The 24,682-nt window shown below is 38.3% G+C and overlaps 4 protein-coding genes and 1 non-coding gene across 11 annotated transcripts; 2 read left to right on the forward strand and 3 right to left on the reverse strand.

The window, feature by feature from the left end:
* Window positions 1–3,755: 3,755 nt before the first annotated feature.
* Window positions 3,756–3,857, reverse strand: LOC126627548 (U6 spliceosomal RNA). Its single transcript, XR_007625044.1, has one exon. It is a non-coding gene; the product is annotated as a U6 spliceosomal RNA (small nuclear RNA).
* Window positions 3,858–4,337: 480 nt separating this feature from the next.
* On the forward strand, window positions 4,338–9,863 carry LOC126626303 (uncharacterized). 4 transcript variants are annotated; one of them, XM_050295576.1, is made up of 4 exons: window positions 4,338–4,568; window positions 5,347–5,402; window positions 6,007–6,072; window positions 6,212–9,863. In XM_050295576.1, exon 4 carries the CDS (start codon window positions 6,244–6,246, stop codon window positions 9,514–9,516), a length of 3,273 nt encoding a protein of 1,090 aa, XP_050151533.1. In that variant the 5' UTR covers window positions 4,338–4,568; window positions 5,347–5,402; window positions 6,007–6,072; window positions 6,212–6,243; the 3' UTR covers window positions 9,517–9,863. The 4 variants fall into 4 exon arrangements, with proteins under 4 accessions (XP_050151533.1, XP_050151535.1, XP_050151536.1 ...); XM_050295578.1 differs by having other exon boundaries at window positions 6,221–9,863; XM_050295579.1 differs by having other exon boundaries at window positions 6,010–6,072.
* Window positions 9,864–10,130: 267 nt separating this feature from the next.
* LOC126626311 (transcription factor PIF7-like) lies at window positions 10,131–13,424 on the reverse strand. Of its 2 annotated transcripts, none has more exons than XM_050295599.1 (6): window positions 13,202–13,424; window positions 12,157–12,643; window positions 11,956–12,060; window positions 11,789–11,854; window positions 11,312–11,692; window positions 10,131–10,450 (listed from the first exon to the last, which is right to left on the reverse strand). In XM_050295599.1, the coding sequence occupies exons 1-6, from the start codon at window positions 13,243–13,245 to the stop codon at window positions 10,334–10,336; spliced, it is 1,200 nt and encodes a 399-aa protein (XP_050151556.1). In that variant the 5' UTR covers window positions 13,246–13,424; the 3' UTR covers window positions 10,131–10,333. The 2 variants fall into 2 exon arrangements, with proteins under 2 accessions (XP_050151556.1, XP_050151555.1); XM_050295598.1 differs by having other exon boundaries at window positions 11,956–12,063.
* Window positions 13,425–15,993: 2,569 nt separating this feature from the next.
* LOC126626314 (remorin 1.4-like) lies at window positions 15,994–17,912 on the reverse strand. 2 transcript variants are annotated; one of them, XM_050295603.1, is made up of 5 exons: window positions 17,412–17,912; window positions 16,984–17,213; window positions 16,715–16,910; window positions 16,448–16,529; window positions 15,994–16,360 (listed from the first exon to the last, which is right to left on the reverse strand). In XM_050295603.1, the coding sequence occupies exons 2-5, from the start codon at window positions 17,174–17,176 to the stop codon at window positions 16,160–16,162; spliced, it is 672 nt and encodes a 223-aa protein (XP_050151560.1). In that variant the 5' UTR covers window positions 17,177–17,213; window positions 17,412–17,912; the 3' UTR covers window positions 15,994–16,159. The 2 variants fall into 2 exon arrangements, with proteins under 2 accessions (XP_050151560.1, XP_050151561.1); XM_050295604.1 differs by having other exon boundaries at window positions 16,715–16,907; window positions 17,412–17,905.
* Window positions 17,913–20,222: 2,310 nt separating this feature from the next.
* Window positions 20,223–24,160, forward strand: LOC126626307 (heparanase-like protein 1). 2 transcript variants are annotated; one of them, XM_050295593.1, is made up of 10 exons: window positions 20,223–20,428; window positions 21,077–21,482; window positions 21,594–21,630; window positions 21,784–21,967; window positions 22,087–22,235; window positions 22,319–22,552; window positions 22,638–22,827; window positions 22,973–23,098; window positions 23,186–23,285; window positions 23,380–24,160. In XM_050295593.1, exons 2-10 carry the CDS (start codon window positions 21,255–21,257, stop codon window positions 23,770–23,772), a joined length of 1,641 nt encoding a protein of 546 aa, XP_050151550.1. In that variant the 5' UTR covers window positions 20,223–20,428; window positions 21,077–21,254; the 3' UTR covers window positions 23,773–24,160. The 2 variants fall into 2 exon arrangements, with proteins under 2 accessions (XP_050151550.1, XP_050151549.1); XM_050295592.1 differs by having other exon boundaries at window positions 20,224–20,428; window positions 21,204–21,482.
* Window positions 24,161–24,682: the final 522 nt, after the last annotated feature.

The following is a 24,682-nucleotide window of genomic DNA, read 5'->3' on the forward strand; positions in this document are numbered from 1 at the left end:
CTAGCTAATCTAGCAAGTAAAAGATTGACCTACTTTGTCACTTTATTACGATTCAGAAATTTCTAATCATGCCATGCAAATGTTGTTGCATATCAGATGGAAGACTTGCAAGGTAAACTACGTTGATGAGATAGCCAATAACCCTATGACGGGTACTAAATAATATATAAATACACACACACACACATTTAAAATATAATTGCAATGCTTGAGCTATACAGTAAAAATAAACATTTTCTTCAACCATATTGTAAGAGGCATTGACATGAAGAGCAAACATGGCGAAAAATTGGTGTATAATATATTTGCGTGTACGTATTTTAAAAAAATATGTTTATTTTTTGTACGACTATGAATTATTTGCTCGAATGCATATTTTAAAAATAACCGTACTATTACTATGTCACACATGTATGTATTTTCACATTTAATACATATTTTTTTAACAAATTCTTTAATAATACAGATAACTGATAAAATTACATAGTATACACGTATTTCAAACATATTATTGAAAAAAAAATAAAACATTTAAATAAATAAACTAAAATTTTAGAAATGGCCAAAAATTTTCATGGCATCTTTTCAAGATAGCTGCATAATAATACTATTTCAGTCCCAGATTTTACTCAAAATTTTAGTTTACTTTTTTAGTAAGTGAGGTTTAAGGACTAATTATAGCAAGGCCTTATGCAAACTACTATCCCGTACCATGATTTAAGTGGGTTCTGTAATTACAACTTTGGAAATCATGAAGTTTTTTAACTGTTGGTGCCCCACGAAATAAGATTGCTTTTAGCTGGGTTCTGTAATCTAATCTAACCTTTGCCATGAAGACAAGCTCTTGAATCATACTCATGGACTACCTACCTTGCTTTCGAAATCATGTTTTTACCAAACAAATGCCTCCACAAATTTTCATACACCAAAATTGACTGAATGCGAAAGTATTTTATATGTACCAATAAATTTGGACAGTCTGTATTACGTAATGGAAAGTTTTATTCACACACCTTTATTAATTCTTTGTTTTGATTCATTTGATCCGACGGTCGAAAATTAAAAAGAGTGTGTGAGAAGTAAAAATTGGTGTGTGGATAGCATTGCCCTTCTGTAATTGCAATGTCCTCACATAAATCAAGCAAAGTCAGGTGTTTTTGCTGAAGTATTTACCTACTTTTGAATTGAATCATGGAGAAAAAACTTCAAAGGAATGAAAATTGGGGCTTGAAAGTGAGGTTGAGTAGGTCATTCATTTGGGAAATATTTACCTACCCTTGTTAATATCATTTTCACATATAGTTTTTGTCATCATAATATGTATTTGAAATTGCTTTTGCTAGACTGTTAAAATCATCAAGCTGATGAGGGTTGATAAGTATTAGGATGTCAGAAGTTTGATTTATTTCATTATATGAAAAGAAAAGAAATAAGGTGATAACGATTGATATATTTCATTATATGAAAAGAAAAGAAATAAGGTGATAACGATTGATAGGAGTATTCTCGAATCTAAATGTCTTGCATTGCCTAAGTAAGAAAATTATACGCAAGTTATGTCACATGGCCAGACCAATTGGACCATGGTGTTTGTTTTCTCGTACTAAAATTTGAATCTCTCCTCCTTGAAAATTATAGTAGTTTTGAAAACAACTACAACAACCAACCGGTGCGAGCATACCCATGAAACAATACCATAAGTATTTGTGTTTTGGGTTGGGCTACTCCACATTTTGCCAAGTAGTTTTATATTGGAATCTCAATTTTTTTTCATGGTATTAGAACAGGTTGTCCCGCGTGTGAAGTCCAATAGTTATACGCATTCCACGTCACCCCATTTGTGTTCTCTATGTGTTAAGCTTGAAAATTTGACATACGTGAGAGAGTGATGAGAATGAATCCCATATTGATGAGAGGAGATACTTTGCATGGACTTATAAGTCAGTTGGACTACTCTCTATATTACTGATTGATTTATGATGGAAACTCAACCCTAAGATGCCAAGAAGGGACATGATCCCACCAATGAGAGTTGACATGATCAACTTCATAATTAGCTAGGGAATCAGCAATCTGATTGTCCTCTTGAAAAATATGAGAAAAACGAGAACGCTTTTTGGCTAAGAGCTAGACAATCTGACAAACTAACCGTAAGACGCCATGCCTTCAAGTTTACAATCTGACAAACTAACCCTAAGACGCCATGCCAACAATAAACTTGAAGAAGAAAGAAAGTGAACAGACAATGACGAGTCACATTCAATCCATAAACAAAATCAAACTCCAGAACACGAGAAAATTAAGTTAGGAACCGAAATAATTCCAATATGAACAAATATATATCAACTGGGAGTGTTCGACTGTGAAATTTCATCTGCATACACGCACCTCCAACATAAAACTAAGGATTGATGAGCTACTTGTGTCTTAATTTTAAAGAAGCATGAATTATTTTTTGAAATGGCTGCTGGATCAATCTCTTGCAAGAACTACACTTTAGTCCAACAAATGAACAAATATGATCAATAATTCCAAGCCTGCCTTGGTCGATGGTATGCTGGCACTAGGATACACGTTACACCAAGATTTTGAATTAGAAGGGAGATTTAAAGAAATGGAAGTAGGTTTTTCGATAACAGGTTATCCTATACCACACAACTGTTGATATTCTATAACACGTAGTGAGAATGATTGATACCCCATGATTTTCTTCTTTTCAAATAATGCAGCTTAGGGTTTAGGGTTTACGGTTGACAAAAGAAAATAATGGAAGAAATCGAAAACTTAATTAAGAATAATCCTAACCTCTTTCCCAACAATCTTCACCACTTTCGTATCACCTGATGTCAATAGAGTCTGGCAAAAGCAGTTTCAAGATAAGGTTAGATATAATTAATGATGACAAAACACCAACCTACTTGATCTCACTTTCAAGCTCCAATTTTCTCCATGATTCAATTAACACCAAAGGGTCAATAATAATTAATAATTAATAGTAGATAAAAATCTTCATCAGTTTAAAATGGATGGACCCAGTAATTTTTTTTTTAATTATTATTACAATTCGAAATTATTACAATATATTAGTGGATTCTATCTCTATTACAGAGATAGTACAAATGTGATTTGAAAAACATGATAAGTGCAACATTACTCGATTGTGTTATTGTTTTAGTCATACTTATCTTTTTAATGTTTGAAGATGTCCAAAATTTTAATGACCATAAGTAACTATAGTAGTTTAAAATTAATATCGAGTAATTAAGCCTTATGAATAAGGGGTTGATTTTGGAGTGTCAAAATCATAATCCTTGGTCGGACCGCCGCAACACCAAACCCGACAGCCACCAACACCTTCCAAAGCCCCAAAAAGGGAGGGAAGGGAGAGGAGTCCCGTGGGGGGGGGGGACAGGGAGGGAGGGAGGGGAAAAAAGACGCCGGGGGAGGGGGAATGGAAGAAAACGAAGGAGGGAGGCACGGGAGATGAGAGGTGGGTGGAAGGCTGAGAAAGCAGGGACGGGAAAGGGAAAAAGGCGGAAGGAGGGGGGAAAGGCTAGGTGATAGAAAGTGGGGTGGGATGGGGGAGGGAGATGGAGAGGAAAGAGGGGATGGGGAGGAAGGAGGCTAGTAGGAGGAGAAGGAGGGGCGGCCACCGACCCCCAGCCTTAGCTAGAGGCCGGCGGCCATGGAGGAAGGGGAGTTGGCTCTGGTTTCTGAGGTTTCTAGAGAGAGCTTACGTCCTAGAGAGAGCTAATAAAAATTTGGACAATTTCTCGATTTATGCATGTCATACTTGTGCAGGGACATGCTAATTTTCTCTGTATCGTCCCAATTTTATCGGGTCTCTGCTTGTGTAGCTTTGTTGGCAATAAAACTTACTTTTGACTAAAAAAAATCATAATCATTGGTAAATTGTCCTCTTTCTTAAGTTGTATTCAATTATAAAAAAATTGTTTTTGTATAATCATTTATAACATTTTTCTAGTAGAAGTTAGACTCATCGTGGATCTCATCTCTATTATGAAAATGATACAAATGATGGTAAAATAAATGATAAAAATAAAAATTTTCAAAAATTATATTCAATAGACACCCAGGCTGAAAATTAAGAAAAAGAAAAACTAAAAATAGAAGAGTAACGGTCCTAACCGATACCGGAAGGGAAAAACGGTCGTTGGCGCGTGTTTGTCGTTAAACCCAGAGTCACAGTCAGGTAACTCACTCGTATTATCCCAGGCGGATAGAAGTATTTCCAGAATAAGACCGTTAGGACCCGCCCTTTTTCTCCCTCCAGAACTTTCTCTCTCTTTCCAGCCAAACAAAGCAGCCGACCCGCCACGAAAACCAAAAGGCAAAAAAAAGGCTTTTTGGGGTTTTTTTTTTCTGTAATTTTTTTTTATTTTTAAATTTGCAACAAAAACAAACGCGCATTCTTATCCTCACAGAGCCAACGACGACGAATAAATCGCCACTTTTTGTAAGGGGTGACCAATCTGTGCAGCTGCGTCCCCCTTTGGGGTCTTTTCTCCTCTCATGGTCGAGAAGAATAGGAAGATGCACAAGAAAAGGTTCGATCTTTGATGCTTTTTTCAAGTTTTGGATTTTTTCCCGGCACGGGATGTGATTTTTTTGTGACGGATTGCAGATGGGTTTTGTGTGTTTTGCGATTTTAATTTCATGGTTGATGTGAAAATATGGACTTTTTATGTCTGTTTTTTTAATGAAATGAATGATTGTGTGAAAACTGCAGATGGGCTGGTCTCTGTTTTCCCACATGTTTCATCATAAATTTGCTTTTTTTTTTTACATATTTAATAAGAAAATTTTGAATCCATCACGCAAGTTGGAATCCCCATCTCCGTAGTCAGATGAATTAGTGTAGAATATTGCTTGTAGAAAGAAACTTTTTTTTTTGAATTGGCTGCGGTTACCGTTGTGATAGATGAACAAATATTTTATAGGATTTTCCTTGGCCTTTTGGACCTGCGTAAGTGTAATAAGAACATTTTGAATCCATGTATGCACCCAAGTTTGAATCTCCATCTCCGTAGTTATATGAATTAGTGTAGAATATCGCTTGTAGTAAAGAATTTTTATTTATTTTTTGAATTCGTTGCGGTTACCATTGTGATGGATGAACAAATATTTGATAGGATTTTCCTTGGCCCTTTGGACCTGTAAGTGAATCAATCTTTTCTCTATTGTTGATTAATGGAATTGCAAGTTTATACAGTATCCTGATTTATGTGATACATTGTTCTTGTTTTTGAATTGGTGTTTACAAATATAGATTATAGATGTTTTTGCATTCATCTTGATTTTACCTTTTTTTGTATGGTTTTTCAGGTTTTGAAACAACGAGCTCAATAATCGAGACTAATTCTCCTAGGAGACCAATCATGGTATCTGCATTAGACCTTTCTCTTTGTATCAGCTGCTAGGTGGTGTGTTTACTTTGTTTAACAATTTAATAGGGTGATTTAAAATCTTTTGAAATGTTCCCATAAGGTTGTGTTAAGTATTTTGTGCAATGAAAGTTGAATTAATCTTCTTAGAGAGTGCGCGAGTCTGCTGCTTTGATCCTAACAAGTAGCAACAAGTGTTTTACAGACTTAGAATTTGGGTACACAAATGGTACGTTGAGTTGATGCATGAGGTATCTGAAGGGCATCCCATCTGAATTAGGAGATTGAATGTTTGATTATCTGGTGTTCGATAAAATATTAGGTGAAGTGGAGGAGACAAGTTCTTAGGAGTACTAAGAAGGATAAAACCCTAATCCAAGAATACAGAAAGAAAGAATTAGGGACTGCTGTAAAAGTCAAAAGGCTCACCATAAATGTTAAAGCTTCGAGAAGTAGTGAATCTATTTCGATAACAAATGATCTCTAAATGCTTTTGAGCTTTCCTTTTTCCGTTCATGATATAATATGAAATCTGCATTTGTTTTCTGGAACTGTTGTGAGTGTTATCTTAGTAGAATCTTTTGATTCGTGTTGAATGCAGCAGAACATCCTTGTGAAGTTTTGAGGCCTCAAGGTTCTCCCTACATTATAGGACATCAGATTCTTGGTAAGCACTCTGCGTCAATTTTGTTCTTTAACTTGAAATATGAGAAAAAAGGGAATTAAAATTTTATTTTTAGTGTTGCTGTTTTTTTTTTATACTCTATCTCACTGTCCCTTTCTTGGGAAATTATAATATTTTCCACGGTTGTCAGTTTGCTATGTCGTCTTCTTCATAATGGAAGCAGAGAACATCGGTATCCCAGTGATCCTACAAGGCCTGGACCTTCTTGGTGAAAAGGCCAGAAAGAATTCGATCCCACAGGAAGTGGAGTCCAATGGTGGTGACGTTGGCAGTGATATCAGAAGGGATTCCATCGCGGAGATCCCACCAGAAATGGATCCCAAGGGTGGTGATGTCAGGGGTAACTCTGATCCAGGGGTTTCACAGGACATAGAGCCCAATGCCGGGGATAGCAGAAGGAGCTCTATCGGAAATGTTGATCCTCCTCATATCAAAAGGAGCTCTATCCCAGTGATCCCACAGGAGATGGATCCCAAGGGTGGTGATGTCGGAGGTAATCCAGTCGTGGGGATTCCACAGGACATAGAGCTCGATAGAGGTGACATCAGAAGGAGCTCTATCGGAAATCTTGATCCTCCTTCTACCGAGAGGAACTCTATCCCAGTGGTCCTGCAGGACATGGATCTCAGTGATGATGATAGGAACTTTATTGCAGCTGTCCCCCAGGATATAGAACCCGATGGCAGTGATATCAAACAGAAATCTATCCTAGCAATCCCACAGAAAATGGAGCATGAGGGTGGTGATATCAGAAGGAAGCCTATCCCAGTGAGGCCACGGGAAATAGAGTCTAATGCCGGTGATATCAGAAGAAACTCCATAGAGAAAGTAGATCCTCCTGCTGACATCAAAAGGAACTCTATCCCAGTGATCCAACAGGAAATGAAGCCTAATGCTGGTGATGTTAGAAGGAACTCTATTGGAGTGATCCCACAGGAATTAGAGCACAGCGGTGGTGGTATCAGAAGGAACTCTATGCCAGAGGTCCCACAGAAAATGGAACCAAAGGCTGGCGATACCAGCAAGAACTCTGTTCTGTGGATCCCACATGAAGTGGAACCAAAGGGTGGTAGATGGATTCAGTCCCGATATCTTAGAGCTCCAATAAGTTCCTGCCATGATTATTGCAAATATGGAGTGAGAAATGCCTCTGAAGAAAATGCAACTGGCGCACTGCGAAAATCAGCTACAGAGAGGAAACGGATATCCACAACCAGTCAAAACCCTTCTCCAGATTCAGACACCCAGAAGCTTGACAATTCTGTCGTCACAGAGAAAAAAGTATTGTCTTTGACAAAGAAAGAAATTGTTTCTGCAGAAAAAGTTCCATCTTCTTCCAAGGACATTGATGTTTCTATGGAAGATTCCGCCGGTTTGAAGGTGAAACGTGTGCAATCAGAGCCATCTTCTCTCCCAGAAGCGGCCTTAAGCCTTAGAAATTCAAAGGTGATATCCACAACTGGACCGAGGTCTGTTCCACATTCCCCAACCCGGAAACTTAATAATTATGTTGTCACGGAGAAAAAAGGTTCATCGTCGACAAAAGAAACTTCTTCAAAGAAAGTTTCATCTCCCAAGGAAATAGCTGTTTGTATGGAAGAGTTGATTGATTTGAAGATGAAGGATAAGCAATTAGATCAATCTTCTCTCCCAGGATCAGACCCAAGCTTGAGAAATTCGAAGGTAACATCAACAATCAAACCTCACCCTTCTCCAGATTCTGAGTCCCAGAGTTCTACTGCCACGGAGAAAAGAGTTTCACCTCCCTATAAGGATATAGATGTTTCTGCTGAAGATTCCACCGATTCAAAGGTGATATCAACAGTCGGTCCTAATCCTTCTCCAGATTCTGAAGCACAGGAACTTAATCATTCTGGTGGCACGGAGAAAAGAGTTTTATCATCGAAAAGGAAAGAAAATGTCTCTTCAAAAACAGTTTTGACTCCCATTAAGGAGATTGATGTTTCTACGGAAGGTTCCGCTTGTTCAAAGGTGAAGCCTGAGCAACTAGAGCCATCTTCTCGCACAGGACAAGGTTCAAGTAATCAAGGAAAGAGTGGAACTAGAAAAGGCAAGGAAATACAAGAAGGTTCGAGCAGTAGTGTAAATAGAAAAATCAGAAGCAAGCTGCAAAGGACTCCTGTATTGGTTGAGAAAAAGATGTTAGAGCCTGAAACTGTTTCTTTGACTTCCAAACACCCTGTCAAGAGAGTCTCCGATGCAAATGCTGGAAGATCTAAGAACCTTAAAGGATTGTCTCATATGAAAGATCAAAAGTGTCCCCGAAAAGTTGAACCTGAGGGACCCTGCAATAAGGATGTTCCAGAAAAGATTTTGTATCTCATCAAATCTAATACTGGGAATAGTACTGTCAAACCAACTCCAAATGGTGCTGATGCCCCTGAGTTATCATCATCATCACATCTATCCTCTGATGTCAAAAGCTCGAGGCAAGCAAGGAAGGGAGTTGGTACCACTCGATCACATACATCCTCCAAGAAGAAAAACTTCAAACGCACTGTAAATGGAGGTTATGGTCGTTCAACTACTGCTCCACCCCCTGAAAACAAAGGTTTGAGGCGGAGTACTCGAAGACCTTTATCTTCATTGTCATCGTCATCATCATCATCCATGTCCGCATCCCCAGGCCAGTCCACTCATAAAAGAGAAAATGGCACCACCTCTCAATGCGGAGCAATGAAAACTGGTAATCAAAGAGAAAATTTGAAGGTGGAGAAGAGTACTAGGCCTAGAAAGTCTGAGACACATCGCCCTGAAAGTAAAAACAGCTCAGCCCGAAAGCTGACATTTAAGAGAGGAAGGGTGCTTGACATAAAGCCAGAGATCAGTACTACAAGGAGACTCAAATTCAGGCGAGTAAGATTGGCAGGGGAGATCCAAAATGGTAAAGGTGGTGTCACAGGGGGGAGCGCCGGGAGGAAAGAAGTTTGTGACAACCATTCAGTTGGTGATGTATTAAAACAGTTAAGCCCCGGGAGGAAAGTAGCTGATCACAGTCACTCAAATGGTGCTTTCATCAAAAGGCGAAGCCCCGGGACGAAAGAAGTTGATGGCAGCCAGTCAAATGGTAGTAAATTCAAAAGTGAGAAATTTGTTCTGAGAAACTTCGAACGAGATGTGGAAGGTTCACGAAGGAAGAGCTTGAGGAGGAAAACGGCTAGTGATAGCGGGTTGAATGGTAGTACTAGAACGGAACCTGAGAGGGTTGTGTTGAGACATCAAGATGTGAAAGGAAGGAAGGATGTGCAGAAGTTGTTAAATAATGTGATCGAAGAGACTGCCAGTAGGCTTGTTGTGTCCAGGAAGAGTAAAGTCAAGGCCTTGGTTGGTGCTTTTGAGACCGTGATTTCGCGTCAGGATACCAAATCCATGGCTTCGGAAACAGACACGGAAGATGCAGTCTGATATACCAAATACATATATATAGCTATGATTTCTGTACATATTTGAAAAGAAACATACAAAAAACGAAAGAAAAAAAACATGAATGCAGTTGATTGGAGGTTGCGTGGGATTGAAGTTGTGCGAGTTTGTGAAGTTGCGGAGGCATAAATGAAGAGAACCGAATCAAGATGAGAAGGCTCTCTGAGAATGTGAAACATTTTTCTTGTGTGTACTGCTTTACCGATTGATTTGCTGAAGGAGTTGTGTATTATTGCTATTATTTTTCTGCTGTACATTTCTGCCCCGTGCGTGTTGGTGATTTATTAGTTACTGCTTATCGAAAATTACATATTTAAGCTTGCAAAGAACACTCAGGAACCATGGCGGGTTTGCCATTCCCACCAGCACCGCCATGGGCGGTCTGGTGTTCAAGAGTTGCAAACTAATGTGTCCCCATAGATGGTTATGTCGTCGTCGCGTGACATGATGAGAATGTCGGTAACACGAAAACGTACGTTGATATCTTGAGACCAAATTAATTGTTATGGTTCAAAACTCACATCAGAAAATGTTGTGTGGGGCAAAATTCTTGTGGTTTTAACAGAGTCATGCATCCATTTTCCAGGATATTGTGATGTTGACTTTCAATCTATCCGGATTCAAATTATGTAGGAAGAAATAATTTACAAGACTTGATTGATGAGTCCAATCATGCAAGATCATCAGTAATTAAGAGAGATAACGTTTGAACTAGTCGCATTTTACCAGGGCTAGCTTGTTCTATTAGTATTTCTCTTATCACGTGAACTATAATCTCCGGGAGTTAGGTGCTTCCTTACTAGTTCCTTCGAACCTGGTTTGACTGTGACGGGCTGCTTGACGCTGCTGTAGCCGGAGTGACTTGTTGGCGATAGAGAGCTGCCATCCTGTTGAACAGGTCCATATTCATTGATTGCTGCAAATCCATTTTTATTCAAATTAGTTCCAAAAGTAAAAAATAAAAGATTAATGATCGTACAGAAATTGCTTTTCTATAAAGCACACAATGTATTAAAAGCATGAGGTGTGGGCGAGACGTCCGAGAGATAGCCTGGCCTAGGCGTGAGATGTGAGGCGAAACCTTATAGGATCTAAAATTTTTAATATATATACTGAGCGTACACATATATTATATTAAGAAAAATATTATTTATCAATAATCATCCTGAGCAAACACATATATTATAAATACATATACACACATATATATACATTATATATATATATATATATAAAATAGATGATGAAAAGCACAATGAGCACACATATAACAATGCAAGCAGACGGCACACACATCCATTATATAAAAAATAAAAATTAGAAAACAAGGCAGAGAGATGATAGTGCAAGGAAGAGGTATGAGGTAGTTAAAACCCTACCCAAAATTTGGGTTTGGGAGTTAAAAAAAAAAAAAAAATCCCCTGAGGCGTGCCTAGGCGGCTCTGGCGATGCCTTCCGACGCCTTCCGCCCACTCCCTCAAAACAGAGGCGGCAACCCTCAAGCCCAGCCTCACAGGACGTCTAGGCGAGCCTTTTAAAACATTGAAAGCACATATGCTCGCTTTTATTATAATAAAAATTCAAGTGCTTAGTGAGAAACCACTCAAAGTGTTTTTAGAAGCACATAGCATACGCTCTTCCATAGAAGCACTCCTAAGCATTTTGTTATAAACACTTTGGGTTTTCTGAGAATGGTTTTAGCTATACTAAAAGTAATTCCAAACATGGGCTTCTTACTATCATTTCCTCACACGTTTATGTGAAGACATGCACGTACCTGTGCTAGGAGGGAACAATATGGATCAGAGAGAGGGTCTGAACCATTGTTAGTGCCGGTTGGTTCAGGCTTTGCTTGAGGAGGATGGTGCGGTGGCATCAGCGGTGGCATCATAAAGGGCGGCATGAAAGGAGGAGTGGCAGCCACAACCGGTGTAGGATGAATGCGCGTTCCCGTTCCCGTTCCCATTCCCATATGAGCGAGGAGTGACATCTGATGAAGATGTTGCTGCTGCTGCTGCTGAATTTCTAAAGGCATCATCATATTCATGTTCATATGGCCATTAGGCATGAAATTTCTCATACTATGCATCATTTGGACTTGAGCTTGAAGTTGTTGCAAGTATTTGATCACCTCATCAAGCATTGAAGCTTTATCAGTCTGTAATTAATCACATAACAATTCAAAAAATAATGTTGTCACCAAATTAAATTAATTAATGATGATCATAATTAAGCACTCAGCAAATTTTCTCACCTTACTTGCATTTGGCACCAACCTTTGCAGAGCTTTCATCTTCTGGTTAATCCGGTCTCTTCGTTTCTACACGGATTTAGTCTCAATTAGGGAAATGATTCTCGCACACGAATTATTAGACGATAGGGATTCTTTTCCTTTTGGGGTGACCGAAATTAAATTGTTACCCGCTCTGACTGATTATGAACAGCAGCAGCTCGCCTTGGTCTTGTTGAGTGTGAACGGCTTGATTTTCCACCTTTGGTGGTTTCCCGGCCATCATCTCGGTTTTTCTGCTAGATGTAAGATACAAGTTGCGAGAGATATGATGAGTATATGTGATACATGTAGCACGACGCTCAAAGAATATATATGTACATGCATCTTACCAGTCCTCCGTGACAGGCCGAATCCTCTTCGATGCTTTTGGTCTTCAAACTGGGAGGAGACTCAAAAGAAACCAATGTGGACATAGTTGTATCATTGTCCCTGCACAATCTAACTCTACTGGGATCTGCATGTTCTTCATGAATGTTATTAGTCTTACTACTAAAATTATTCTCAAAGAAGCCGGAATCTGACCGAGTGCGTTTTCTTATCCACCCTTGCGCCGGCGGTACCTGGACAGAGCTGTCGGTCCAGGTTTCGCCTGAGGATGCAATCATCGAGCTTATGTTGGCCGGTGTCTGGTCATGGCGGATGATATTTGGGTCACGTTTGTGGCATGTAGCTTGATCGACAATTGATTCTAGTGTGTCACAAGCCCTGCTCCTGCTCCATATGGGCTTTGCTTGGGCTGTGGGAAGAAGCCCACCAAGCCCATGCATGCCCAACTGGCCGTTTTTCGATTTTAGCTCTGTGACATCATAATTAGACCTGTACATATGTGTGAATCAGCATGCAAATCCTAATAATACGATGAAATATTTTGATTAAAAACAAAAGAATATATAATAATGTCTAAACATTGACCAAAAATTCAATGTTTGAGACTAAAAGAAGTTATCAAATCAAGGTAAGCTTTGTTGGTAGGAAGAAAAACCAAACAAATTAATTGAAGATGTGCATGATCATTTGATTTAGCAGTATTCAGTCTTTATTTTGTTAGATGAGCTTCAAAATTAAAATCTAATGAACGATAATTGTTATAAAAAAAAAGATTAATTATAGCTTCCAACTCAAAGATTGTAAGTGCATCAAGATTTTAGTCAAGGGTTAGAGTGACAGAAAAGCATATAAACTGTTCTAAATTCTAGTGGTGTAAATGTCATTGAACAAGAATAAAAACACCAAACTTGGGTTAATTATACACATTGATAAAAACAAATAAAAAAAAACTCCATATCAAAAGGCAGAAATTAAGAGAGAATTGCATTAATAATTAACAAAAAATTCAAAGGTTTATTAAAAAATAATATGAACAGTGGTGCTTACAAAGGGACGAGACGACTGGCGTTGGGTTGGTTCCCTTGCTGCATGATGCATGCACACGTGAGGAGGATATCTGCACTTTCTCTCTTCTCCTTCGACTTGTTCTTTTCTTGGTCTTTCCTTTGAATATAGTAATAGTATTCCTAATTAGAACTCTATATAGTTCTCTCTCTCTCTCTCTCTCTCTCTCTCTCTCTCTCTCTCTCTCTCGATCGAAAAATGAATGAGTTGGAGATGTTAGTTTGGACTCTCTCTATTATTTCATTGTCTTTCTGGTCCATTTTTTGTGTCAAACTCACATTGCTGTGATGGAGATATTACACAAAACATGTGGTAGCTATAAGAAGAATGGAGAAGAAAACCAGATATGCTTGCCCCCCCCTGGACCAATTTAGATCTAGGGTCTTAAAGTCACTTGGTGTTTTTTTCGTGTGACGTTGTATACTTTCACAAAAAATGTAGGATACTCAAAAATTTGTTTATGCATGGAGTCTAATACGCCTAACATATGAATAGTTCACATGAATAGTTGGCTCTAAATTTTCATCAACGCAAATTTCATGTCAATCGCCCTAGACTAATTAATATAGATAAAGGGTCTTCAAGTCATTTCGTGTGACTTTACTTTCGTGTAGGATACTCTCAACCTCAAGTCACCTACACGGTATTTTACGTTTAATACATGACTAATTTTACATAGATAATCTACTCTAATACCAAGTTATCATGCTAAACTTTTCATCATTCGACGACGAATACTCTCAACAAAAATTTCGTAATTCAATCACAATTTCTTGAAATCTTAAAGAGAGAGGAAACTAAAATTGGTGAAAATATAGTTTATCCCTTAATCATATTAGTCCCTGGTAAGTCGGCAATCTGCACATTGCAGTGCCTCAAAGTTCAAACAACCTCTTGTTTGTTTGATTTAAATCATATATGTCATGCAAGTTATGAACACATTAAATTTGGGATTTGGATCCTCTCCTGAGCTTATGGAGAGGATCCTCCTGATCAAGACACGTGGGTCGTTGGATGAAAATCCAACCGCTACAAACAGGAAGATCCCTTTAAAGTTATAATAATTATAGCTGTTGGATATTCATCCAACGACTCACGTGTCTTGGTCAGGAGGATCCTTTCCTTAAGCTCAGGAGAGGATCCAAATCCTTAAATTTGATAGATCCGTTTTGGTTGAAGATTGACAATTTCACTCCTCCCATGGCTATCTCTATCTCCCTCTCTTTGTCTATCTTATCCTGCAACTTGAGACCAACAATAATTTACACGAATATTTTATGTGTGTCTGTGTATATATATGCATGTGTGCGTCATCCGTGGCCTTATTCATCGGCCAATAACCGGTCCGTGGCCTTTTGATGTTATATTGGTCATTGAGTGACCAGTCATCTATGTCCATTTTTTGATAGTGGGGGTGTGACTTGACTATAAATTTAATTTTTTAAATCATCATGCTAAGATTTAGTTGGTAAGACGGAGTTTTCAACCGCTTGTGCTGTTAGCGATTACATGTCATAAAAAATCTCTAGCAGCCTGCTATGCGTTTTTGTTAAAGAAAAGGATCAGACGTTGTTTAAAAATAATAACGAGCTGGTTGAAGAATTTGGTGCATATTTTTCCAGAGTTATATATGTGTGCTAATAAAATATATGAGCCTTGCACAAGGTTTATTCAGGTTTGACCTAAATTCATGAGAACTGAAATTCTCCTTTTTGACAATACGATATTTTAAACTACACATAATCAATGTGTACGGGGATTCAGGCTTGGAGCCATTAACCGGTCGAATTTGGACAAGCAACGTCTTTCATTTTCTCTCCGTCTCATCGATGATCTGGTTTCTGACACTCTACTAGCTAGCTAGAGTAGCCTAGATGAGTGATTAGTTTGACAAATAGGGCCACATTTTGTTTTATGTCTAACATAACCATGGCAAATGGGGACACTTTGCTCCATCTCCAGGAACACTTTCTCTTTCTCCTCTTGGATTTTCTGAATCATTAAGCTCCATTAGCAGACAGAGCTTGCCTTGTGATGGTGATTTGATTTCACATTCTGGTCCACTTAAAGTTAGTCATGCTTAACCATGAGAGAGACTTACATGAAGGGGCGAAAGCTAGGGTGGCGAAAACTTGAAAACTCGAACTTGGTTGGCTTCCAACCTCTTGATAAATCTGGCTTAAGTTAACAACAATGCTCGACGTGAAGAGACCGCAGTATTTGATGCACAGATAGACTGACGGAAGCTAATGTTGTGTCGTATAAATTGTTTGAAATGATTTCCGACCAGATTATTAACAATTTACTTTTGCTGCAGTATGTGATGCATGTTTTATAACTTGATGAACATATTAGGGGCACACAAAATAACTGTCCAAAGTATAAGGGAAAGGTGTGACGAGGAGGTAGCTGTTGGAAACAATGTCGTTTTGGCGGATGCAGCTATCTTGCGGTCGAGGTAATTTTGGGTTTCTGGTTTAGAGTTAGGGTAATTTCATCAATCAATAAGATGGACCAGCTGTCGTGCCCTTGCCCTCAAAATGAGGGAAGCGTTACTTCCGTGTCGCGTGACTCGCATCGATCCAAATCAAAATCTTGAACCTTGTTCTTTCCTCTTTATTCACACTGAGTTTGTCTCAGTACTTTCCATACCTATAGAGGCAAAATTGTAACAAAGATTTCTATGTAATGTTTGAGCATTTGAGAGGAAGTAGCAGCTTTATGGTTGAACCGGTACCTACTTCTTGTGCCTGCAAAATCTTTTGTGCCGAGTCTTTGAATCGAAAGAGCCATATATAGTTTTATTGGATGAACAGATTCAACAAACAACTAATGTTATACATCATGTACAAATTAAAATAAGTTAGGATCGATGCCCGTATTGTAGTTAATATACACAAATTATCAGCAGAACAGAAGATCAAGTCGCTGATTAACTTTCTAGTTACAAGTGAAGCAGAAACATGTAGCAGGAGCCTTGCCTGTTGACCTAATCCTTTTCGCCTTTTCTTTCACTTTCGACTCTTCATTTCTTCGTTTCTCTTCCGCTTGTGCCCTTGCTCCTCCTGCTATCTGGTCAATTCTTGCTTGCTTAATTTGGTAATGCTGCATGTTTCTTGCTCTTCTCTGCTCAATTTCATTCTGCAATCAACACATTATTTCAGCGATCTACTTCATTGGCGTTTCTCAAACTTTGAATTAAAAAAAACAACAATCATTGCAACGTACCTTTCTCCTCTCCATCTTAGCTTTTGCTTGCATTTTCTTCTCATTTTCCCAAGCAACAATTGTAGCCTTCACTTTCTCATACCTGAATAGTATAATTTACCATTTCAAATGGAAGAAACTGAATTCGTCTTCTATCATACTAATGACTTCCGCACATGCCTTTTCCCCTCAGAATCAAGGGTTATAAATAGTAAGGACGTGTAAAAGGGGGAAAGGGGTGTGCAGAAATCGTTTCCTTAACATAAAGATAAAGCAATTAGTCTTTACCGCCTCTGAATCTTCTTCATCTGAGCTCTCTCCCAAGCATCTGGTTTTGTTTCCACATCATTACGTCCGACTGAACTTCCCCTTTGGTTCTGGTATCCATTTCCAGGAGTCGAAGGTCTTGAAGAGGATGCCCGATTAGGGTACCTAGATGGAAGTTCTCTTTGATCCATTGTCTTTTTCCTTGAAACTTCATCTACTATGTATACAACCTGTTAATTCTCTGAAACATATTATTACGAAAAAAATTAATGATGTATGCAGTCAAGTACCATTATTCCTTGTTTCCTTGTTTGGTCGCCCAGTCGTCATGTCCTGCAAACTCTTGGTCCTTGGGATCGGAATGCTTTCCCTCGTCCCTTTTCGATACTGTAATTTAGGTTCTTCATTGGAGTGAATGGCGAACGCAGCTGATGCAACGGCTGTTGCAAGCTCGATATCTTGTGCATCAGTATAATGACTCATTTTCTCTGAGAAACAGGCCCGGGAACCAGTTTTGCCCCTGTTATCCACCAAAAAAATGTCATTAAGAGTTTCTTTAGTATTCATGTAACTTTAGTTTTCTGTGTTCCAATAAACAGCCACATAATTGAACAAAAGTTCTGTTTTCAGTTACATGAAATATATTTTCGACAAATATTTGTCAAGTTTAACTGCATACATATAAGGAAATATAGTAGAAGAGTATGCAAATTAGTACCTAGTTATACAGATTCTGTTTGTTGGCGGCCGCTTTCTTTCTGTAGAAACCTATGTCGTTGATTCCTAGCTCTCGAACTTCCTGGTTTACAAGTAGATTACTGTTTGGTTGCCAAGAAAACTAGAAGCAAAGGCTGTGATACTATTACTTATTTCAGAATTTTGGTCACCAACAGGGAGAGACAAGGAAGCAAAGCAAAGAAAAAGTTATGCTTTGCAGTTTGCATGAATCCATGGACAAGGAAGCAAAGGATATTACCCGAATACAACACAAAAGCACATGCACAAAAACCTAAACTAGCAAGTTTCTTCCATTTTCAAATATATGGTCTTCTTTTGCCTTCATAATGTTATATCATATTCAGAAAAGTGATTTCCTCATTCCCTTTTTCTTCTTCTGCACATCCTTCTTTATTTTTATCTTTTCATTTCTTCAGTTTGAATACTAATAATGAACATAAACGCATGGTGAAGTAAAGGGGTACGCGGAAATCACTTTTCTATATTGAAGATGCAGTAGTGATCTTGAAGTTTGATGAAGGGAAATGGAATGGAAACCCAAGAATGGACTCACCAATCACAGCATATTCCCATTCCATGCAGTTAGCTGTCCTTATTCCATTGGATGAAGAAGTTTTTAGTGTGCCGGGAACACGTTACGGTACACCAAGTGTCATAATAAAAGTGGCTAGAATTTTTTTTCAAATATACAATATATCCAACCACTTGTATTATGACACTTGATATACCGGACCTTATTCCTGACATACTGAAAAATCTCTGTTGGATGAGAATGGTATAACAACAACAATGGATTCTGCTGGCCCACCAGACTAACCAAGCAACAACAGCTTAAAATATAATTAAATCTATGAATCAAAGGTTGGAAGTTAATTGGGAGAAGTAGTAGATGTGTGTTATTGGGTTTAGGGTTACTTCATTCTCAAACATTGAGAAGCATCTGTGTTTGCTTGTTTTTGGGGCCTTCAACTTTTCAAGCACTTGGTAATTCTAGCGTAAACTTCTTCAATTATGAAGGACCTGATAGTACGTACGAAAACTTAGTATTCAGGATAAATCTTAACAGCTGCTTTGATAACGGTTGAATCCATTAGAATTGGTCCTGTTTGTGTCAATCCTCGAAACCTATCAGTAACCCAAGTTGCCGCTGAGTGGTAGCGGTATAATGTGGGGGCTGTGGTTGCCTGTTGGGGTTGACCGTGACCACGAGTATTGCGATCCGATGGTGGGGATGGTTTGATTAAGAAGTTGGATCAATTGAAGGCGGTTGGATTTAGGGTTTTGTTGACTGGATGTGATGGGGACTTACTGGTTGACCGTCAGATGGAGGTGGTGAAGATGTTGGAAGGAAAGGGCGTGGAAGTGGTGGGGCGTTTTGTTGGAGGAGGTGATCATGGGGTTGAGACCAAGCCTCTGCATCCGGTTATTAAAAGTTTCATATGTTCTTCATCAGCTGCGGATGTCAACTGAGGTTTTCTAAATCTTATGTAATTAGTGACCAATAGATTAGTGTTAATAAAGCTTGATGTAATTATCTTGTACTTTGTAGTTTGTTATTGTCAAACTGTCGTGGAACCAAGGGAAGCCTTCTCGGATGCAGCCCGTTTGCTAAAGCATCGGTTCAGTCAGTTTCCGTTCGCGTCCATGAAAACCGATGAGAAGGGCAGTGGTGCAAAGGGAAGACGAAGCTGATAATATTGTTGTAATTTTAATTAATATGCATCATTATTTCCGTTTTTTTGATGAAACACAGTGCAAATGTGACCATCTTGGATTAGTTGCACCACTAATAAAGATTCTATGACCAAGCGTGATTAAGGGGGTTGTATTCAATTGAGAATGTGAGAGATTTTAATGGATTTATAAATCCATGGATTTTTATGGAGTTTAATTGATTTGTAGAGATTCCATATAAAATTTTGATTCAATTCCCTTGAAATCTCATGGGAAGATGTGAGATTTGTAGATGCTTAAAATACATTACGAAATCTCTCTAATTATCTCTAATTCCTCAACTTTCTCAAATTCTTTAAAATCAATTTCTAATTGAATACACCTGGAATGTTATAAACTTCTTTAAAATTCTAATTGAATACACCCAGATTTCTAAGGATTTTAATAAACTATCTTAAAATTCTAATTGAATACACCTAAAATTTCAGAGAATCACTTGAAATCCTGATTGAATACCCCTAGATTCATTAAAAGAATTAAAATCCCTTAAAATCCCAATTGAATACACCTCCTAAATTAAGTACTAAAAAGTTCATAATCTACAGATTATAAGGGAAAATAAAAAGAAGATGACGACGACGATGTGATCATGATTAAATTAAGTACTAAAAAGTCTCACTAATTTGGTGTATTAACAAATCCCAAAACAACCTAACTAGGATCAAAATCGTAAAAACTTAAAAACATTCCCTAAAACAAAAAAGCAAAAACCTTTATTCTAAGAGAAGAACATTTTGTGGTGGCATTGCTTACGGGGTAAAGTTTAAGCTTCTCAAGAAAATTTAATATAAAAAAATAACAAAAATAAAAAAAACCTACCTTCCAGAATATCGGCTAATAAACAAAGATAACTCAACAGACTGAGAGGAGTATCTGCCAATAAAAATTGCACGCAAATCCAACCAAAACTCTCACTTTCACCTCTAATTAGTATTTAGTAATTAATTATCATTAACTCTGTACGATCATAACCTTTCCTCTAAAATTATGTATTCTTTGTCTTTTTGCCGACAGTAGACAGCAACAGTGTGCCATTGCATCACATGATATGAACAGTTCATATGCAGCTTAATCCAAGACTTTTAGCTGAATTCCAATTATCCAAGACGGACCCATCTCACCAAACGAAGTTTCCATGTCTTTGAATCGGCTGCCAACAACTCCGAGTGGGGACAGAGATAGCTCGTTTGATTAGCTGCAAAGCATCACATAATTGATGTGCTTTTGCTTCCAGCTCGAGCTTCATCAATGGCGTCGTTGATGGTAAATTTTCAATCTTTGAGCTTGGTTTGGACAAGGGTTTGCCTTGTTATGATCAAATATTAGTTCTTCACATGCTGATTTGTCCTTAAAATCTGAACTCTCCAAGGAAAAGCTGCTTTTTTTGGTTTTGTTTGTGATAATTCTTAATAGGGTTGTGTATATTTGTCTTGAATTTTGTCGGTGAAATGCCCTTCTTCTTCATATATGTGTGTGTGTGTGTGTATATATCAGTGTCTTGATGTAATAGCTTGAATTTGAGATCTGAATTTGGTAATCGATTCCTTTCTCTTCACCTAATGCAACTTTCAAATGTGGGTGCGTTGCTTTTACAGCAGTTAACAACAATTAATCCGAGTAAAAGTTCATTTATGGCAATGCAACCATTGTCAAGCATATATTTACCATCCACTAGTTTGAATTCGCTTTGGTAGTGTTCTGATTCACAAATATATATGTATATACACAAGAAATTGGGACTACCAGTGAACTAACTGTCACTGGATCTTCCTCAGAACCCGAAATCTCTTTTTACGAGAAAACAGGAATGTATAAACCACCTCTACTTTCTCGTCCGAAAGATGATGCCTTTCTTTCTCTTTTGCAGTTTTCAATGATACTTTTTTGCTTACAATGATATTTTTCTATCAGAAGTTTTTGCTTCTGGAATTTTTAAGATATATAGCAGCGGAGAATCATGTATTTTAGGAACATGTCAAGTGGTGGCACGACACACTCTCTGCTTCTCATTCAAAGGTTTATCTTTCTCCCGTTGCAGTTAATTTAAATTGGCTGAGCTGGTGGCGAGACTGCTGCAACTGAATTTCCAATGGAATTCCGTCTCTCCTTGGTCCTCTTTCTGGTTTCTCTCCCTGCAATTTTAGCTCAAGATTTTGGGAAAACTAACAATGTTGAAAATGTTAAGGTTGTGGTTAACGGCATTTTAGCTGTTGCACAAGTTGACAATAACTTTGTCTGTGCCACTATTGATTGGTGGAACCATGAAAAGTGCGACTACGGCCACTGTCCATGGGGAAATGCATCCGCATTAAATTTGGTAAACAGTCGGAGATACCTCTGTATAGTTTTTTTTTTTCCCTGCATGTCAAATAGTAAGCAAGGCAGTTTGAAGTTAAACTAAAACTTAATGTGGTTTGCTTTTCTCCAGAACTTATCTCATCCTTTGCTAGCCAAGTCAATCCAAGGTTTGTCTGTTCGTGTGAATAAGTTCGCATCCTTTACAGAATACTAGTTTTTGAATTAGACTTTCACGTCAGTTAGAACAGATAGAGTCTTCTAGTTATATTTGTTAGAATAACATTTTGTTGAATTACTCTTCTATACTGGTGGTTTGATAGCTTTCGATCAGTTGAGAATCAGAATTGGAGGTTCCTTGGAAGACCAACTATTGTACGATGTTGGAAATTTGAAATATCCTTGCCATCCTTTCAGAAAGATGAAAGGTGGCTTGTTCGGTTTTTCTAGAGGATGTTTAACTATGAGTAGATGGGATGAGCTGAACCAATTTTTCAGCAAAACAAGGTAAGATTCAAGTTATCAACCTCCACCACAACCAACCAAATATTTGAAGACAGGTAAAGCCGGGTCTTCTACCAAGCTTACTTGTGGTCTTACCTGTGATTTTTATCTTGCCTTTTTAGGTCCATCATCACATTTAGCTTGAATGCACTGTTGGGGAGGCACCACAAAGGCGGGGGAGTTTGGGTAGGAGACTGGGACTCTAGCAACGCTTATGATTTTATTAAGTACACCGTCTCAAAGAGATACCAGATAGATTCATGGGAATTTGGTATGAAACTATAGACAAATCTTGTTTTCTTCCCCATCGTTCTGTGTTTTGCTTCACTTAAGCTTTTGTTTATTTTGCTGTAGGAAATGAGCTCAGTGGTAGTGGTGTTGAAGCTAGTGTTGGAGCTGGACAATACGGAAGAGATTTGATCAAGCTTAAAAGCATCATCAACCATCTGTACAATGAGTCCATTGCTAAACCTGCGCTTATGGCGCCTGGAGGATTCTTTGACCAATCGTGGTTTGCCAGGCTTCTTCAGGTTTCTGGTTCTGGCACAGTCGATATCATCTCTCAGCATCTCTACAATTTGGGTGCAGGTAAATTAGCGTGTTAAACTTTTAATAAATGCGCAGTTTATAATTGTATAATATATGCTTAGACTGTATTTTGTTCTATTGTCAGGTGTTGATCCCATGTTGGTGAAAAAAATATTGGATCCCCATTACCTGGACCGTGCATATAGGTCATTCCATGATCTTGAACAAACTGTGAAAAAGAACGGTCCTTGGGCTTCTATATGGGTTGGTGAATCTGGAGGGGCCTATAACAGCGGTGGTCGTAATGTGTCTGACACATATGTGAACAGCTTTTGGTAATAATCTTGATTGCCACATTACTTGCAACATCGTGTCTTTAGCCATTGCAAGCTTTTGATTGCAGAAAGGAGCTATTCGCCTTTGGTGACTGTAATTTTGTTCAATCAACTAACCAGAATAAATATTACATATGAACTTTAGGTACTTGGATCAGCTCGGAATGTCAGCGAAGTACAATACCAGAGTATATTGCAGGCAGTCTCTAGTTGGCGGGAACTACGGTCTTCTCAACAGAACCTCATTTGTTCCTAACCCAGATTACTACAGGTAAAGCATAGGCGGGAGTATTGAAGAAGGATTTTCTTTTACTTGATACAATAGAGCCCTGAATTTTGTTTTCTGAATACTGAACAGTGCACTTCTATGGCATCGGCTTATGGGACAAGGAGTTCTTAGTGCCAACAACAACGGTTCAGCAGATTTACGCACTTATGCCCATTGTACAAGAGGAAGAGTAAGTCCTAGCAGCATTTCAACTTATACGTAACAAGTGAATACATTGATCTTACTCTTCGTAGTTTATGATTAGTTTCACGGTATTCTTGCAGGCTGGTATAACTCTGCTCCTTATCAATCTAAGCAATGAGACTAATTTCATTGTCAATATTGCAAATGTTTTGGACACCGATTTGGGTGCTCAAGCAGGAAACGTTAGCAAAGAGAGTTATTTCAAGCGCGGCCTGAAGAGAACGGTGTCATGGGTTGGACGCAAAGCATTAGACGAAGCAATTTACAGAGAAGAATACCATCTGACACCGAAAGATGGGGACGTCAAAAGCAAGACCATGGTTCTCAACGGAGCTCCATTGGAGATTACCAAGGACGGAAACATCCCAGAATTGGAACCCACTCGTGTTGACATGAAAGCCCCGTTAAGAATCGCCCCGTTGTCCATCAAGTTCGTGGTGTTACCTTTCTTTGATGCGCAAGCATGTCTATGATTTTTGTGCATTCACCCAAACCATTACTTATATTTAGTTGTTAGGTAGCGTGCACCTAAAAGTTGCAGGAATTTGGGGGCCAATGGAAATTGTAAATTTTGTGCAATGAAACAGGGGCGGTGTTATCGACCCACCCATTTTTACCTTTCACGCACCTCCTGTCAATTTGTGTCCTGTGATCATCTGCAATTCATTTGATCCGAAGGACGAAAATTGTGAGGAGTGTGAGGAAGGTAAAACCCGCCAAAGGGTTCATATTCTCAGAACGCATTTCATGTGGAAGAACAAGGGAAATAAAGACTTTGTAAAAAGTGATGTTTTGTATTCTTAATCTTGTATTCTTTCCTATTCAATTGGTGAGTTTATAATAAGTTACTTAAGTTTATAATGTTCTGTTTTAATTATGTTTTATTATTGTTGCATCATCGGAATACTCTAATTCATGAGAAGTGGAATTCGAACCTAGGTGCAAAAGGCGGGTGAAACTGTCGTACCGAATAACTCAGGGTGATAGTCTAAAGGTCTTTTAGCTAAAATTGTCTCTAAAATGGCATAATTCCTCATTTTAGTCATTGAGATTGAAAGTCGATAGGAGTGGATCCATACTCAATCATTTTGGCCCTTCAATTAACAGAGATTTTTCACGAAATGACCAAAATAATTGACAGTTAACAAACTTGGTATCGCTTCAATCAATTTTCAATCTCAAAATTATCTTTGAAGGCAACGCAGTGACATGTGTAAAGTTGCATAATTTACTCACGAGAGATTTTTCAATGTGACAGGAGCACGAGTGGTACACGACGTGTCACGATACAAAATGGGGTAATTAGCTTGGAATACTGCTACAGTAACATCGTATTGATGTTTAATTAGCTTGGAATACCGCTACAGCGAGCCAGCAATATCC

Source organism: Malus sylvestris, chromosome 6, assembly GCF_916048215.2.
Source record: "Malus sylvestris chromosome 6, drMalSylv7.2, whole genome shotgun sequence".
Taxonomy (NCBI): domain Eukaryota; kingdom Viridiplantae; phylum Streptophyta; class Magnoliopsida; order Rosales; family Rosaceae; genus Malus; species Malus sylvestris.

Excerpts from the sequence above, each read along its gene's own strand:
- LOC126626314 (XM_050295603.1), bottom strand. The coding sequence starts at position 17,176 with ATGAGTCATTATACTGATGCACAAGATATCGAGCTTGCAACAGCCGTT. Across the intron at positions 16,911-16,983 it reads CAAGGAAACAAGGAATAATG|TAGATGAAGTTTCAAGGAAA; the intron begins GTACTTGACTGC and ends TTGTATACATAG. Across the intron at positions 16,530-16,714 it reads ATGAAGAAGATTCAGAGGCG|GTATGAGAAAGTGAAGGCTA; the intron begins GTAAAGACTAAT and ends TATACTATTCAG.
- LOC126626307 (XM_050295593.1), top strand. The coding sequence starts at position 21,255 with ATGGAATTCCGTCTCTCCTTGGTCCTCTTTCTGGTTTCTCTCCCTGCA. Across the intron at positions 21,483-21,593 it reads ATGCATCCGCATTAAATTTG|AACTTATCTCATCCTTTGCT; the intron begins GTAAACAGTCGG and ends GCTTTTCTCCAG. Across the intron at positions 22,828-22,972 it reads ACATATGTGAACAGCTTTTG|GTACTTGGATCAGCTCGGAA; the intron begins GTAATAATCTTG and ends TATGAACTTTAG.
- LOC126626311 (XM_050295598.1), bottom strand. The coding sequence starts at position 13,245 with ATGCAGCAAGGGAACCAACCCAACGCCAGTCGTCTCGTCCCTTT. Across the intron at positions 12,644-13,201 it reads GCCAGTCGTCTCGTCCCTTT|GTCTAATTATGATGTCACAG; the intron begins GTAAGCACCACT and ends ACATATGTACAG. Across the intron at positions 12,064-12,156 it reads CGGCCTGTCACGGAGGACTG|CAGAAAAACCGAGATGATGG; the intron begins GTAAGATGCATG and ends TCTTACATCTAG.
- LOC126626303 (XM_050295576.1), top strand. The coding sequence starts at position 6,244 with ATGGAAGCAGAGAACATCGGTATCCCAGTGATCCTACAAGGCCTGGAC.